The sequence below is a fragment of the Mobula hypostoma genome, chromosome 5, assembly GCF_963921235.1.
Source record: "Mobula hypostoma chromosome 5, sMobHyp1.1, whole genome shotgun sequence".
NCBI classification, from domain to species: domain Eukaryota; kingdom Metazoa; phylum Chordata; class Chondrichthyes; order Myliobatiformes; family Myliobatidae; genus Mobula; species Mobula hypostoma.
Window position 1 is genome coordinate 60420724 of NC_086101.1, and position 18585 is coordinate 60439308.

At 38.9% G+C, this 18585-nt stretch overlaps 1 protein-coding gene across 1 annotated transcript in view; it reads right to left on the bottom strand.

Annotated features, from left to right (window-relative positions):
• Positions 1-531: 531 nt before the first annotated feature.
• slitrk6 (SLIT and NTRK-like family, member 6) overlaps positions 532-18585 on the bottom strand; it is a 37617-nt gene continuing 19563 nt past the window's right edge. Inside the window, exon 2 of the mRNA XM_063047523.1 lies at positions 532-4232. Coding sequence (XP_062903593.1) covers positions 1645-4203 — 2559 coding nt within the window. The 5' untranslated portion in view covers positions 4204-4232 and the 3' untranslated portion in view covers positions 532-1644. The remainder of the gene's footprint in view (positions 4233-18585) is intronic.

Consider the following 18585-nt stretch of genomic DNA (forward strand, 5'->3'; position numbering starts at 1 on the left):
TAAATGTAGGAGGGAACTATGATGAAAAATAAATGTGCTAGGTTTTCTAAAATTGTCTCCTTCTACCTTTGGCCATGAACTTATCAATCGCCCCTTGTGTGTATGTGTGTGTGTGTATGTATGTATATATATATATATATACTTAACTGTAATTCAGTTGTGTTTTTTTTTCTATATTTTTCCTGTGTTGCATTGTACTGCTGCTGCAAAGTTAACAAATTTCACAATACACGCTGGCGATATTAAACCTGATTCTGATTCTGCTACTGATTATCTAGCTATGTTTCTATTCATTTACTGTACGTGGACCACATTTGTAGGATGCCTTCCTTTACCACACATGCAGCTCCTAATATCCTTAGGTAATATCAGTGGAATTGGTGCAGGCCCTGGAAACAATACTTTGCAGAAATGAGCACTAAGAGTAAGTCTAGTTCAATAGCAGAATTGGAATAGGATGGAAATGCACGTTGAGAGAAGAAAGTCATGTATCCTGACTTTATTTTCATTAAAAGTTCAGTGCACATTTTCTTTTTACAATAAAGGCACCCCTGCTTTATTTGCAAAACTGTACAGAATAAATAGTTTACAGGAATATTTTACAATTTTGTAAATGAAAAAATAACTTGCAGACTTCTATGCTGTATTTGAAACAAATCATATCCTTTAACATTATGGCCTTTGTGTGCTTTTCTTCCCAACGTGTGTCAGTTTTTAAACCTTTTGCGAGTGAAAGATTTATTTTAAGAAGTGTTTTTTTGTTTCAATTTTTCTTATAAATAACTGCCTTGAACGTAGTTTCAGACCTAAAGGAATTGGGAATGCCCCATGATATAACTGACAGGAGAGAAATGTCACAAACAGAATATGATTCAGTCTAAATACAATGTGCAGCCACATTTGGGTCTGCTTCTTACAGTAGTTATTTCAAGACTTGCAGATTTGCAAGTTCAGACTATTCTCTATAATTTAAAATCCAGCAGCAACAGATTGGATTGTCAGAAATCATGTAACTCACCTCCCTTATTAGATGATGAAATCATTACAGAAGAACAGGAGGGTTATATATTAAATAAAATGAAATAAAATCATGAGTTTACATCAATTGAATGGATTGAATGGATTTGATTCTGTCTTGTCACAGTGAGTTGTCACTGGTCTTTTAGGGATCACGTTCCATGATTTCATCCACTGCTCCATAAAAACTGCAAGCCTGTAGCTTAGCTTTGAAAATAAGGCTTCCCAATAAATTTGCATATGGGTAGCAATCATTCATTCAGGAACCCTCTTTTGATCACCATCGATTCACCTGATAGCATCACTATGTTAACTTAATAGGATTGTCTGTATAATATAAAATGATCGTCCTGACGCTTAATAAAGCTTTGTGCTTGACAATGCAGTCTTTACACTGTGAGAGAAATCCTGTGGGGTGTTACTATACCTGTTCCTACGTTCTCTATTGGCTATTCCCAGTGGTTTGCCTATCGATCCCTGAGTTAAATAAGGATTACTGCTGTATTGTTTGGAGAGAGAGAGAAAAAAAGAATCATCTGTAAAGGCACTAATGTCTTAGTACAGCAAATAGGCTTGTTTATCACAATGTAACAGGCAAGTTAAAAATTGTCAATGCCTTTGAAAGATTTATGGTTGGTTCAATGCTGTCTGCTGTTCCAAAACCTCTAAGTAGTCAGGTTCAGTTTGTAGTTTTGCCTTCAGTTCAAAATATTCATTTTTTGTCTCTTCAACTACAACTTTTTTAGGTCTTGAATAGATGATTGCTTCCATCAATTTTAGCTCTTCTTGTCTAGATGGATAGCGAACATCCAGATCTGACTGTAATGGTGAGATATTTTTCTTCAGGTATTCTGTGATTCCAATTTGCTGCAGCTCCCTTTCCTTTTCCATTATATTTCTGTACATTGAAGTAGGATCACGAAGGGACATAAATTCTGGGGCTCGCTCTATTGCACTGAATTTGATGTTGGGATTTGTGAGCAGACGGTCTTTTTCTCTCATCATGTGACTCCTATAAATCATTTTTGGCTCATTCCCATCTTTGATCTCATTGTCCAGTTCCACATCCCTCATATTATAAGAACGACTTCTGCACATTGGACCTATTGCATTAATCGTGTGCTGCTCATATATATTTCCATCCGGCCTTTCTTCAGTATGATGGGTTCTCTTGTGTCCATATACACTGTATTGGACCTGCAAAGGACTGCAGTCCTGTACTGGAGTCGTTTTATGTTTCTTCTTTGACCGTCTCCGACGGTGAAGCACAAGGACCACCATTCCAGCTGCACTGAATACAATCAATAAGAACACTACCAACAAGCTGAGGATCAAAACAGAAAGTGGGACCGTGTCCATGATGGAACCCAGGAGGCTGGATGCAGTACTAGAAGCTGCAGTGGATGAGTCAATATCATTAGCTTCTGTTGGTGGACCCAGAATACTTATTAATCCAGGACATATCAATTCATTGTTTAACATTTTCAAATCTTTCTTGGCAAACCTTTCAGGGGATTCACACATAATCTCACTGACTGTTACATTCTTATGGAGTTTTTCCATCCATTGCTTCAAGCTTATCAAGTCACAAGTGCAATCCCAAGGGTTGTCCTCTAAATCTATCTGAACCAGGAATTCAAGCTGATCGATTACATTGCTCACAGGAAGATGCATCAAATGGTTATTTTTAAGGTTTAACCGCAAGAGTGGAACACCAGAAAATATATGTGGAGGCAAACTATGGAGAAGATTGTTGTTCAGATATAAGACCTTGAGCTGCAGTAGGGAACTGAATGTCCCTGGTAATATCTCTTTGATTATATTGTGCTCCAGATACAGGTATTGAAGACGTCCAAGACCAACAAACATTTCTTTCCTTAATCTCACAATACTGTTACCATTCAAGTACATCTTGTGAAGATTGGTGAGATTTGCAAAAGCACCATCTTCAATTTCTGTTATTCGATTATTCCCTAAATGTAGCAAATCCAGGCTGCCGTAGCCGAGTAGATCAAATTTTGTAACAGACTGGATAATGTTATCTGTCAAATAAAGCTTGACTGGCTTTGGTGGACTCGGTGAAAGGTCTGACAAACTTTTAATGTTCCTTTCTTGACATTTCATTATCTGGCCCATGTTATGTTGTGTGCTGCAATGACACATAGTCAGACAGGGTGATTTTGGAAAGATCACAGGCCTTGTTGTCACAATTCTTTCATCATCCTCTCCATCAGGTTGTAGAATATACAGATCTTCTTTACTTTCTTTAATAACTGATTTATTTGCACTCTGGATGTTGATGTGAGTATTGTCACCAGCTGGAGTTACCACCAAATGAATTGAATTTATTGGTTCTTCAAAGTCAGGACCAGAACCTGCAGGGCAAATTTCCATGGCTGTTATTTTAGTTAAAATTTTACCCTTCAGCCTAAATGGGTGCACGCAGACAACATCGCCAATATTAGACTGGGGTGGCATGTTCTCCAGCCAGGATCTGAGTGGCAATAAATCACAATCGCATTTCCACTGGTTATCCTCCAATTGGAGCTCCATTATTCTGCCTATATGCTCCAGCAGACCAACATATGGAAGTGAATTTAAGTGATTTCCTCGAAGGTCCAAGTGCGTCAGGGGTACAAAGCGAAATATGTTGGTGGGGAGAAAGGGGATCGCATTATCATTCAAGATGAGTACTTTCAGCCGGTTAAGTTTACTGAATGCACCAGGCTCAATAACCTGGATGAAATTATTATCTGCCTGAAGGAATTCCAAACTGTCCAAGCCTAGAAATGTGCCCTCACGCAGAACTTCCAAATTGTTGCCATTTATATGCAAGCGTTTCAAGGAACTAAGTCCGGTGAAAGTCCCAGGTTCCAGGTTTTGCAAATGATTCCTGCCAAGATGCAGTGACAGAGCATTCCTGAATCGGATGAAATCATTGTGATATATTACACTCACAAAGTTATCTTGTAGGTTAAGATTGTAGTTATATTCCTGCGGTGGCTTTACTTGAGATATTTCGGTGATGTCCTTGTTCTGACAATTTATGTGCAGCAGACTGTCTCTTTCTTCACAGGAACACAGCCGCTCACACACTTCCTTATCTGAGGCATTTGAAGGTGCTGCTGCTTTATGGAAAGTGATTAGAACTAAAGCTGCACTTAGTAGTAAATGCCAGGTCATCATTTTCTCAGCGTTCCACGATGTTTAAATACCTGTTGAAACAAAAAGCACATAGTTTATAATTTTACGAGCACGGCGCAAAGGGAATACAAACAAATCCCAAATTCAAATCCAAAAGCACAGTCGTAAATAGTGACAAGAAGAAACAGTTTGCCCTCAAGTGAATAGGCAACTTGTGCAATAAGCTGCGTGTTACCTTCAAATTTTGGCCACTATAATTTCCTCCTAGTATGTGAGTGAGTGGTAGAATCCGGGAAATGTTATTGGGAATGTGAGGACAGAACAAGGGGACTGGTATAAAATCAGAGTAATTGGGTGTTTGATACACACTACAGTCTCGATTAGCTGGGATCCTCTTTCTGCACTGTACGGTTCTGTGAGCCTCTCAAAGTCCAATCCTATGTCCCGCCATGAGAGGTCGAAATGGGTAAGGCTGCCAATAGGGCTCTGGTGAAATCATATAGACTTATATCCTGTACAGTGGATACAATGGCTTACAGAAACAATGATGAACTTCCAACAGTGGTCACCGGTGGCCTAGGCTCCACTGAGAGCTAAGGGGCCCAGAAGGAGATGCCTCTATGACTCTTGTACCATCTCACTGAAGAATCTCATTCCCCCACTAAATTTTGTTCATACCTAACCACCCCAAAACTCCAATTAACTCTCCCTAGGTTCTCCCACTTAGTGACATACTATGAGCCAATTACAGTTGTCAATTAATTTAAGAGCCTGCAGATCTTTGGGAAGTGGGAGGACACCAGAGCTCCTAGGGGAAACACACACACACACACACACACACACACACACACACACACAGTCACCAATTCAGGCAGACAACACATTAAGTCAGGAGTGAACTCTGGATCACTGGAACCGTGGAGCAGCAGCGCCATTACTAGTTGTGCTACCATGCCACAATAGACAATAGGTGCAGGAGTAGGCCATTCGACCCATCGAGCCAGCACCACCATTCACTGTGATCATGGCTGATCATCCACAATCAATATCCATTTCCTGCCTTATCCCCATAACCTTTGATTCTGCTATCTTTAAGAGCTCTGTCCATCTCTTTCTTGAAAACATCCACAGACTTGGCCTCCACTGCCTTCTGAGGCAGAGCATTCCAGATATCCACCACTCTCTGGGTGAAAAAGTTTTTCCTCAACTCCATTCTCAATGGCCTACCCCTTATTCTTAAACTGTGGCCTCTGGTTCTGGACTCACCCATCAGCGGGAACATGCTTCCTGCCTCCAGCGTGTCCAATCCCTTAATAATCTTATATGTTTCAATCAGGTCCCCTCTCATCCTTCTAAATTCCAGTGTATACAAGCCCAGTTACTCCAATCTTTCAACATATGACAGTCCCGCCATCCCGGGAATTAACCTTGTGAACCTACACTGCACTCTCTCAATAGCAAGAATGTCCTTCCTCAAATTTGGAGACCAAAACTGCACACAATACTCCAGGTGTGGTCTCATCAGTGTCCTGTACAGCACCACCAGTACAATTGACATGAATGATTATGATAAAAAACACATTGGATTACAAATTAATTTGCAATGCAAAGCAGATTTAAAATTATACTAATAGTTGCGGGCAGTGTAGAACTGTGCTCACTCGATAGAAATGATGTAAGATTTTGACTCAAATAACCTATTTCACCAATATACTGTGCAACACGCACAAAATACTGGAGGAACTCAGCAGTTCAAGCAGCATCTACATGAATAAACAATCAATGTTTCAGGGCAAGACTCTTCTTCAGGACTGAGAAGAAAAGGGGGAAGATGTAGAATAAAAAGTTGGGGGAGCGGGATGGAGGATAGCCAGAAGGTGATATGTGAATCCAGGTGGGTGGGAAAGGTAAGGGGCTGGAGAAGAAGGAATCTGATAGGAGAAGAGAGTGAATCATTGGAGAAAGGGAAGGAGGAAGGGACCCAGAGGGGAAGTAAAAGGCAAAAAGATAAACCTTGTTTTGTCTGGATTTCCAGCTGTTATTCAATAGCAAAACAATAGACATGAAAATCCAATAGTGATGCTGGTACAATCAATGGTAGTGTACTGATCCGAATAGGAAATCACCTATGTATCAGGAGACAGGGAATAGGATGAACTGACAGAAGGTGATCAGAGATTTCCTTTTAATATCTGTTTTGTATCAACAAAACTTCTAGTAATTACTAATTTGGAATAAGGTGCATTTGTATCTGAAAATCATAAGGACCATGGTCAGAAGGAAATTGCAAAGAGATGAATTTATTAAGGAATGAATTAAATTTGGCAAACTGTTTTCACTACAGGTAAAAATGAGGTCATCCACACTCGCTAACAAAACCAATATACTCATGGGAGCTTCACACTCGTAAGAAATGCCACCAACCCTTAATTAATTTGGATGCAAATCAAAAAGCGTATTTTAATGTCTAACAATACCTCAAAATCTTGATATAAAAATGGATGAAAAGAGTATGCAAAACTTTAATCTTTTTCCACCAGAATAGCAAAATATCATTTATCAGTTGCAATGTTCGGTGTTGACATTACAAGACATAGGAGCAGAATTAGGCCATTTGGCCCATCAAGTCTGCTCCACCATTTCATCATGACTGATCCATTTTCCCCTCAATCCCAATCTCCTGTATCCCTTCATGCCCTAACTAATCAAGAATCTATCAACCCCTGCCTTAAATATACTCAATGACTTGGCCTTCACAGCCATTCCAACAAAAATATAATATTATTCGTATCTTTAACATAATTACATTATAATTTAGGCTGTTGAATGATTTAAAAAGTTAATCATGAATTATTTTGTAATTATAAAAAGATCATGTACTTTTTGGAGTTAAACTGAATTGAAGAATAATAATGGGATACCAATGTGTTTTAGAACTTTAAAAATAAATTGTTTTGTTTTTTGAGAAGGAGGAGGAGAAAATCAGGGATAATATATGGGTCAGAGTGTCCAGCATTAGAGGAGGAAGGAAAATTGAAACATGGAGAAGAGTGTTTATGGAGAGAGTAGGAGTAGCAAGCTGGGGGGAAGGAGATTAAGGGGCAAAATGAACAAGAGGAAAGGAAGAGAGTGAAGGTAGAGAGAAGGGAGGTACTGCGGGAGAACTGGGTGGGAGGTGGCGTAGTGGTTAACAGAACACTTTGACCTGGGTTCAATCCCTATCATTGTCTGTAAGGAGCTTATACATTCTCCTCGTGACCTTGATGCTCCGGTTTCCTCCCATTGTCCCAAATGGTAGGTTAATTGGTCAGTGTAAATTATCTTGCGATTAGGCTAGGGTTAAATCAGGGTTAGCTGGGTGGTGCAGCTCGAAGTGCAGGCAGGTCCTATTCCGTGCTGTATCTCGAAATAAATTTTTAAGAAGTAAAAAATATGGAAGGGTTGATGAAGGGGTAAGTGGAAGTGCAATAAAGATTCTTGACTTCATAGGTTGGAGAGATCAGGTTCTTAATGTATCACACCTTAGTGTCCCATCCATTATTTCCACCTCTCACAGCTTTTCTTCCTCTTTTTAGCTTCCCACCCACTCCTTTTTTTCCCTCCTGATATTCTCTCTCCACTTTTCTTTCTGTCTCCTCTTTCCCTTTCCTTCTCTATTTCCCTTTCTTTATTACATTGTTCTCCGTACTTTTCTCTCCCAACCTCTCTCTTCACTAATCCATCTGTATCTACCTTCCTTTTCTCTGTATCTCTTTCCACAAAACTCTTTCCTCACCTCTTTCAGTCACTCCTACCTCCTTCTTTTCTTTCTTTCTGTCTTTCATCTCACTTTCTCTATCTTCTTCACTCCCCCTCCCTCTCTCTTGATCATCCTTCTTTATCCTCTTCCTTAATTCACTCTCCATCTGCACTTTCTCCCTTTGCTTTTACTATCTCCATTTCTATTTCTCTCTTCCTGCCAACTCCTTTAACCCTCCCCCTCCACATACTCTCTATTTTTTCTTGCTTCTTTTTCCTTTTCTCCTTTATCTCTTTCCTGCCCCTCTCTCTAACTCCTTGCATTTTCCTCACTCTCTATCCTTACGCGTCAATTCCCTACCCCAATGCCTTCTTTCACTTTTCTTTCTCTCTCCATTTCCCTCAATCTTCCACTCCAAACTGTTCCTCCTTTCTTTTTCTTCCTTTCTTCTCATTCCCTTCTTGGCTTCAAATCTCTTTATCCCTTCCCTTGTCTATTGCCCTTTCGTGTTACTCATTTTCCTCTTCTCCCTTGCTTTCTGTCTCTCCAGCCCATTTCTCCAATTCTCTTTTTCCCCACTCTCCTTTCTTGGATTCCTCTTTTCCTCATTCATTTTTTCCCTCATTCCTTTTTTTTTTCCTCTCCTCCTTCGCATCTTTATCCACCCCACCACTCTTTCTAAGGTCCTCTTGCTGTCCGGCAGATGGGGAGAGTCTACAGTTTTGGATGTCAGTGGAGCAGATTCAGCATGGCCAACCGGTCGGCAAATGCAATGAACTCCTGGTAAATCTACATGGCCTATAAGCTGTCTGTAAATCACCAGCACATCATGAGAAATGAAGGGAGACTGTGTTGAACTTTTGAAACAGATCTAAGAATGAATGTTGAATAATCTGTTTAAAAAATACAAAAGCTTTCTCTGAACCCTGCAGTGTGGCTATTGGCAAAGATTTATGTCTCAACACATTAGTGACAAAGAGGGACCTCGCATGTTTAGTTCTGCCACAAACAAGCTTTTGAATGTGGTATGCATTTAGATTCAGAGAGTTTATGGCCCTGTAGCAGGCAAACATGAAAAAAATATACAAAAAGGCTGCATCAATCATGCTGTCACAAATGAAGTTTTTTTATTAATATGAGGAAGGGTTAGGAAATAAGTTATCAATATACAGACAACCGAGAACAGGTCTGATCAATGTACACATTCTGAGTGATCAGCAAAGGTAGGTAATATTAAAATAATCTTAATTTAACATAATATTAACATTTACAATTAAAGCATGGCTTAAAAAAAGCTGTGGACAGAGTTGGTCCTCTGCATAAATGGGGAACAGCTAAGTAGTTACTGCTGTGAGCTACAGGCAGAATCAGAAAGAAGTACATGAGGCTAAGTGTTACAGGTACAGTTTAGGATGTCAGTCTAAGTAAGCCATCAAGTATAATAGCTCTTTCAGTGAACAGCCCTTTCAGTTTTGTCATACTTTATGTTGTTCATATCATATAATACCTTGTGACATGATTTAGTAATGTCTGCAGTTATATGTTTTTACTTGGAAGCTTTGCACCCTCTGCATTTTTTTGAGTTGTTCTGGATTTGCTGATCTGTGAGCCCTGCCTAGTTTTTATTTTTGGAAGTAAGTTGGAAGAAGTTTTACACTTTATGCATGGTTCATTGTGAGCTCTTGAGGATAAGTGTGACAAAACTACTACAGCAGGCAAGTTCTCCCTTCATTCTACTGGCTGAGGACATACTGTAACTAGAGGGCAAATAGTTAGAGAGCACGAGCTATTGAGATTAATGTTCAGCTTTAATGGGGGAACAGACCTACAGGCATCCAGATATAAAAGTGAGAATTCCTGCAGGATTCTAACAGATATTGGGCAGCAAGAATTGGGCATACAAAAAATAAACTTGTGAAATATAGGAATGATAATGGGCCTCAAAAGGGTAAAAATGGAAAGATTAAAAGCTGGGAAAAGTGGCGGTCCAAAGAGACTTGGAAATCTATAAACATCGATTGTTAAAGTGCCTTGGGCAGACATGATATTCAAAGGGTTACTAATATAAGATAAATGGATGACTAATACAAGGATAGAAGTGATGCTGAATTTATCCAAGCCTCTTATTAGAGCACACCTCGAGTACTGACTTCATCTCTGAGCACCAAACTTCAGTAAGGTAACATTTGCCCTGGAGGCTGCAGAAAAGTATTTATGAGGCAAGGACTCCAAGAATGAAATTATAAAGCAAATTTACAAATATATTGGGATGTACCCATTAGAATTCAGAAAGCGAATAGATCATTTGAATAACCTGTGCTCCAAACTGAAAGTATTGAGTCTTCTTTCTATTAGTAGATAATCCTTAAGTGGCCATGATTTCAAAATAAGAAATACATTTTTTCAGGAATGAACTTAGACACTATACAAAAAGTGGCCAAGAATTGAAACCTTTTCTCACAATCAGCAACAGAAACACAGTCAGTTATCAGCAAAATTAGTAGGAAAAATGTTAGAGTTACAACATAGATTAGCAATGATCTTATTGGATGATAGGACAGAGCTAAGAGGTGAGAGGTGAGAGGATGAATGATCTGTTCTTTATTTTTTCTACACAGGTAATTCTGCCATTACACAAATGTAAATTGAGTGGATTCAGAAACATTATTTGTATTGCATAGGCTGGATTGTTCATAGCACGATTTTGATCGGGAACTAGAGAAGTACTTACGAGTTAACTTGAAAATTTACAATTGGGGAAAAAAGACCTATCTTGCAAATAAAAGTAGTATTGGGGAAAACATGTTAGCATGTATCCTCCCTGCAATAATCAGACAGTGCTGCCTCTTAAGATCACAGGCTGATAGATTTAGTGTGATAGGCCACTGGAAAGTGACAAGCAAGTGCTTCCATTGATACTTACAATGGGATACTTTATTAAACAATGTAACATACAGAATTTAATATATTTAGCTTATATAAACTACATTAACTTATATTCAGTAACAAAACTAAACTTTTAGGAAAAATACCTTTATTATTGCAAATCTGAAACTCCCCAGTGTCTTGTTTTTATAATGCATTCTCAATCATGCGAGATTCTCAGAAACACAACTTCCATGAGATAGTAGAACTATTAGTACTTACCAGGGGTGATTGATAAGTTCATGGCCCAAGGTAGGAGGAGTCAATTTTAGAAAACTTAGCACATTTATTTTTCAACATAGTCTCCTCCTACATTTACACACTTAGTCCAGTGGTCGTGGAGCATATGAATCCCTTCTTTGTAGAAGTCGGTGTCTTGGACCTCCAGAAAGTGGTCCACAGCAGGGGTGGTTGATAAGTTTGTGGCCTAAGGTAGAACGAGATGTGTTATACAGCTCTTGTTACGTACACGTGCAGCTCAACTCTTTGAGTGATTATGCAGGAAGTTTTAAGTTAATAACTCATCTCCTTCTACCACGACCGCTGGACTAAGTGTGTAAATGTAGGAGGGGACTATGTTGAAAAATAAATGCGCTAGGTTTTCTAAAATTGACTGCTTCTACCTTAGGCCACAAACTTATCAATCACCCCTCGTATATAGGGCTATGCATTATCAAGCTGAGTGCAAAATATATCCAAGAATCCTAAATATCCTGTAGATTACATGACCCGTAGGGAACAGAAATGCTGCGAATGCAGAGTCCAGGTCCTTCAAATCTCACTGCCTACCACGGTCGACGAGTGTGCAAGCACATAGATGTACGATTCTTTGCTTAGCAAATTCAACCAGTGCATAAACAGCTGGTCTCACACTACAGATAGCAGTCAAAATAGGCTTTAACAAAGTAACAGATGTTGCAACAAAACCACAAGCTCTGATGAAAAAAATATCAGCCTGTAATATTAATCTAATTTTTCCCTTCTGTAGATTCTGCTTGACTTGTTGAGCATTTAGATCACTGTATGCCGGGACAAATAGGTACAAGAACAGTTTCTTTCCGTATGCCATCAGTCTTATGAACACTTGAATTTTAGTCTATTATAAACCAAGTCCACCTGTACATACACAGGTATACCTCATTGTATATAGTTCACAATTATTTGCCCTATTGTTTTGTTTGCTTTTTGATTCTGTACAGCGAGAGCTCAGGGAAACCAGCATCAAATTCCCTATATGTGTCCACATACTTGGCGATAATAAAGGATTCTGATTCTGATTCTGATTTTAATCATTATGCTTAATCTCTGATTTCCAACACCTGCACTATTTCATATTTTGGATTTCATAATTTTTCTCAAGTCATACATATATTTTTTTCTATGCATGTTTCTCCAAAAGGATTCAATTCAGCCTCTCTCCACCCTACAAAAGGAATTTCTTTTTTTTCTCCCTCCTTTCTCTGGATCTTAAATCATTTTTGATATTCCATTCTCGTGGAGTGTCATCAACCTGAAACACTAACTCGATTCCCCCTCTCATGACTTGCAAAAAGATTCTTTTCCATTTTCTGATTTGATTGTTGACTGGGTCAAGGAAAAGTGGAAAGTGGGAGAATGCTTATAGTTGTCTGACATGTTTCACATCCATTTGAGTATATTTGCAACACCCCTCAAAGATAACTTCAGAAAATCGGAAGCTGTTTTTATTAACGCAACACACATCAAAGTCGCTGGTGAACACAGCAGGCCAGGCTGTTTCAGGCTGAGACCCTGCTTGGCCTGCTGCGTTCACCGGCAACTTTGATGTGTGTTGCTTGAATTTCCAGCATCTGCAGTATTCCCGTTGGTAGCTGTTTTTATTAATACATGACAATTAAAATAAATCTTCAAATGCTGGAAACCTGAAGTAATGAAAAGCAGAAAATGCATGGCAACAAACATCTGTGGGAAGAGAAGCTAAGCAAAACTTCACACTGGGCATCTTTCACTAGAACTGGGAAAGAGAGAACAAGTTGGTACAAAGTTGCAAAGAAGTGGAAATGTAAGGAGGATGAATGAGATAAAAGGGATTTACAGTATGTGACAAGGTGAAGCCAGGATTGCCATAGGGATGGTACAGTATACATAGTATCTCCTGTCAAAAGTGCTACTGGGGACAGTTCATCATCATCATAACTATGTGCCATGTCGTATGATGTGGGTGATCATGGTCTCATGACCATGATTGTTCTTGGCAAATTTTTCCACATAAGTGTCTTACCATTGCCTTCTTCTGGGAAGTGTCTTTTCAAGACTGGTGACCCCAGCCATTATCAATAATCTTCAGAGGGTGCCTGCCTGGCATCAGTGGTTGCATAACTAGAACTTGCGATATGCACCAGCTGCTCATTCGGCCATCCATCACCTGGCCCCATGGCTTCACATGACCCTGACTGGCCAATTAAGCAGGTGGCACACCTTGCTGAAGAATAGCCTGTAGGCTAGGGAAGGGTAGGAGAGCCTTACACCTCCTTTGGTAGAGACTTATCTCCACCCTACCATCTTTGGACAGTTAAGAGAGCGATAATACAAAGAATTGTAACGTAAACACGAGGAATTCTGCAGGGTCTCAGCCCGAAAAGTCGACTGTACTTCTTCCTAGAGATGCTGCCTGGCCTGCTGCGTTCACCAGCAACTTTGATAAGAATTGTAATGTGTTGGGAAATACAGGCTTACAAGATATGTCCAGTAAATCAGAGCATGCTGATGGAAAAGAAACTGAGCCTATATTGCAGATGGATGACTTACAAGTAGAATACCATTCTTGATCCAAGCAGAGAATGCAAGTAGCCTGAAGTTGGAGTCCAGAGGGCTTTACTACGATCAGACAAATGATAAGTTGTTGTTCTTCTTCAAGTTTATTGTCATCTGACTGTTCCAAATGAAACGACATTACTTCAGACCACAGTGCACCCACAGATACAGAGAGCATATAAAACAAAATATTATCATAAGTAAGTTAAAAAAATATAAAGTAAAATAAAACAAGCCTCTTCAATCTAATGTTGAGCTTTATTGTAACTAACATTGTTTCAAAAGAAGCAATGGCAGCAACTGGACAACAGCTGGTAGCTGACAGCAATCCAATAGTTGAGACCTAAAATCCAACAATTCAATACTTGTTGTAAAATCTCAGAACTTTTGAGGTTACAAATGGATAAAGAAAAGATAATACTATTGTGGTAAACCATGTATATATGTTGTAACTCGGTTACCTGTCTGGACACACCCCTCTGCTGACTGCCCCTGTGGCTCCTCCCACAGAATCCTGTATGAAGGTGTTCGCCTTGCCCCTCCCCCCCCAGTCCGGGGGCAGACACTCACTGTGGAGGTCATATTGTACTGCGAATAAAAGCCTTTCAGTATTTTACCAAACCTCAGTCTTTTGGAGTAAATGAAGGTGCTTCAACTATATTATTGTGGACAGGCCCTGCTCCATACAATCACATTGAGGGCTTCCCTTCAAAAATTAACAAATTTGGCCTGGGCCAAACAAGGGAGCTCATCTTCCCACCTTCCACACCTTGAAGTCTAGCACGAGGTGCTAATGTTTTCCAGAATTGTAAAGAGTGCAATGATCATATTCCTGGTCCTGGGAAAATAGAAAGTTAGGGTCAGAACATATCTTCGGCGACTTAAATAGTTCCACCACTCAGACATTTACAAAACCTATGAATGCTGAAATGGACAATTAGAATGTAAGAAACTGTAACAACATTTAGAAATATTAGAAATAAAAATAAAATGAATATATATATTTACCATTTCCTAAAACCTTGTCTTATGTTTGCCGTTAATGAAGTCTGATGTCAGGCGTAAGGTCAAACTTGGCTTACAACCTAAGAGGCAATTCTCCGTGGAAATTTGGGATATGCAACAAGAATATGTCAACACTTCAATGCTTCTAGACTGCATGCAAAAATATCTGGGATAACTTCAGCAAAAGTGGTTGATTGTACTTGGATGCCTTTGGAACCGCCAACCACAGTCAATGTGTTTTATCCCATTCTCATAAACGCTGCCAGAAAATGATTTAGTTCCCTAATGTCTTTTCACAGGAAAACACATGCCGAGAAATAGAAAGCCACTCAAAATTTCCCTCTCTGTGGTGTACAGAAATAATGTATGTTGCATACCACAATTAGGAAAATTATGCAGAGCAAATCACATGCCATGAGGCAGCCTGCCTATTAAGTGGACATAAGATTATCTGGGCACATATGTTCAAAGCTAATCACAAACATTTATATTCAAATGAAATACAAATTAATGCAAAGCGTAGCAACAAAAAGAACACAATATCTTTGAACACTGTATCAAAGATGCAAAGTTTGCCATGACTGAAAATAAATAGTTTTATGTGGTTGTTGTAGAATTTATGAGTAAAGAGAACATGAAAAGAACAATTATGTATATTGATCAGAAAGATTAAAGGTAGCTCATGCTTTTTTGCCAGTTGAATTCCTTTGAAGGTACTGCTATGTTGTCAAAACATGTACCAGTTGGAATAAAATTGTTTGGAGCAGTTTAGTAGAAAACAAAATAAAAGACACAATATTTCCAAGTGTATCCAGATAAGAGACCATTGTATTATTACCATGTGTGTGCATGTAATTCTGAGCATGAGTACGTGCTTTAGTACAAATGTAAATATTTTGTTGAACTACAGTACAGTCTGTTGCTTTCTATGTCAGTACTTTGCATTTTTCAAACATGCATATCTGCTTCTTGCTTGATGCTATCTGCCATCCTCAGGAGTGTAAATATCATGAAGAAATAGTAGATGACCTTTTCCCTATGACCTTCTTTAAGCATTTCATCAATTGACAATTCACTTCAGTTTTCATCATCTGAACAGCAATACAAAATGTTCAATAGGTTATAAAAAAGCCAAATGTTACTTCACGAAAGGATTTTTTTTACTAAACAAATGAGCGCAACTCTTTTGCGACCATGCTCAATAATAAATGACACATTGTTCTAAGCCATCAGCTTTAATCAGATAAAAGTGTACGATTGTGTTTTGCAGTAACACTGTAAAAGACAAATTTATTGCAATCTATGGATTATAAATTATTGTTATGGAGATACTTGAGAGAATTAGAGTTGATCACAACACCTTACTTTCTCTATTTTCCTATCACTAGATTTCAATGCACTAGCATTCCCAGCATCAGATGGTCATCTTCAAAAGTCGGTGCCTCAAAAAAGGGTGGCATCCATCATTAAGGACCCCCATCACCCAGTACATACCCTCTTCTCATTGCTATCATCAGGAAAGAGGTAGAGGAGCCGAAGACACACACTTAACATCCAAACTCTTAACAGCTTCTTCCCCTCCACCATCAGGTTTCTCAATGTACAATGCACCAACCCATGAGCACTACTCACTATTTTTATACACACTAATGTTCTAGCTCTCTTATTGTACTACCTATTTAATTTATTTTATTAATATGAATATTTATTTCTTATTGTATTTTAGTTATGCTTTGCACTATACTGCTGCAAAACAACAAACTTCACAGCATTTGCCAATGATATTAAACCTGATTCTAATTCTGAATTTGCAAGGCCCATCATTCTAATATGAGCTCCCTTTTAAAACAATGGTATCAAATTAAGAGTTAATCAGATCACTCATCTGAAAAACTTTTTTGTTTATAGTAGACAATAACTGGATCTTGACCATATTTTCCTCAGATAATCTTTGTGTTATTGTAACAAGAAGGATTCTGTGATGACAATTAGAAAGATAGGGCAAGAATTATTTGACAGGATGTGGAGTAACCAAAGAATAAGCACGTCATTGAAATGTCACATGACAGCAACATATCAAACATATCCATTTCATGCTCGATTGTTATTCTCACCAAAGAAAAAACAACAAAAAAGATTTGAAAATGATATATTGTTTTGAAACATTTATAACAAAACGTCTTCATGTTTTTATTACATATTAAACAACATCAGAAAGTAGAGAAATGCACTGATATACATTAAATTTTGGAGGAAAGAAGGGAGAAGGAAATTATTGAAAAAAATGAGTGGATAAGGCTGACTTTGGATGCGTCAGTGGGGCCTGTGAAATATAATAGTGTCCTGCTCTTTCTGAGATCTCTTGATGTTGAGACAACCTACTTGCATCTCTGTATTTGTTATATTACAACATATGGAACAAATGGTCCTTGCATTGTATTTACCTGCTTTCACTGGGCTAAATAACTATATTGGACATACATGTGGATATAGTGCTTCGGGTAGAGCAACTTAAACCCTCTTTTGCAATGGCAGCAAGTCATGTTGATTGAACTGCCTGTAACAGCCCTGGTATTTAGGCCAGCAATGAAGTTCCTCCATCTTTGACAGTGTTCAGGCTTCCATTATCATGTCAGCAGCTTCCTCACCATTTTCACAACTGCAGTCTTGCAAATTCTGGGAGGACACTCAGGAATACTGTTTTACTCCGATGTTGAAGAGTTCTTCATTGCTGTTTTCGTAACAAATATTGTTTTACCAGTCAGGGTTGTTAGCTCTGAGCTGAACCCCCGAAGCTGGAGGACTGGTGGGCCACTCTTAGTCTGGCCTCTAGCCTTTGACCTGTTTGGCATGGGTGACCCTACCAAGAGCCAAAGCTTGAAGTCCTGACTCTAGCCAACATAGCTCTCCAGGTCTCTGAGGCCTCCAAATCTAACAACAATGTTGCGGTCCTCTTGGAAAACGGAATAAGAATGCAAATTGGGTGACCACTTTCTGGAGTTCCTTATTTCACAGAGATTATACTGAGCAACCAATGACCTGTCACTTTCTCAATTCCTCTCCCAATAGGTACAATTTCAATGCATCTCAAGAAACCCAACGTGACCCTGGAGAGAAGAGCCTGTTGACCATAAGGAAACTTCTCAGAAGAAAAAGCCAGCTATTTGCTAAAGAGGTTTTCAGTCCCTCAAATAAGGAATAGTCTTTAGAACTCTATACCTCATGGAGTTGTGGACAGTGAGCCATTCAAGGCCAGGGCAGTTTTTCTTTTGGATTATTTAGGGAAATTAAGAGTTAAGCAGAGCAGTGGAGCTGAGACCAAAGATCAGATCAGTCATGATCTAATTAAATGGTAGAACAAGCTCAGGGAACTGAATTCACTGCATCTAATAGTGGGTCTTATGCTCTTATATTCCTACATTTGTTATATTCTATGTTCACCTCAGATGGCAGGCAGAGTCGGAACTTTAACAGCTCATCCAAAAGACTCTATCCCAGGCGATAGGAAGTCTGATAATAGTTGCACCAAAGTGTCAGCCTTCAGGTTATGCACATGTCTTGGAAGAGGGATTAAAATTATGATCTAACATTCAGAGATAAGGCTGCTTCCAAGAGGGGAATGTGACAATAAACAAAATGAATGAACTTTTCAAATCAATATATGAAATCAGAATTTGAGACTGAAATCAGAACAAAAAAAAATCTTTTGCCCTTGAGCATTCAGAATAAAACAAATATACTGGTGTTTCATGTTGATGTACAAATAATTTAAATTTAATTTGGTGCAAATATATGAAATCCAGTAAAATCAATACAGCTTGGGGTGGTAACGGAGCCAAGCTACCACTACCTATTGAATACCCCTAAGGGCGCACCTCAAATAGTTTCAGACAACCAAGTCCAGCTCTTAACCTTCACATGTGGCTTAGCTACTAAGCCCAGCAGAACTGTTTCTACTAACA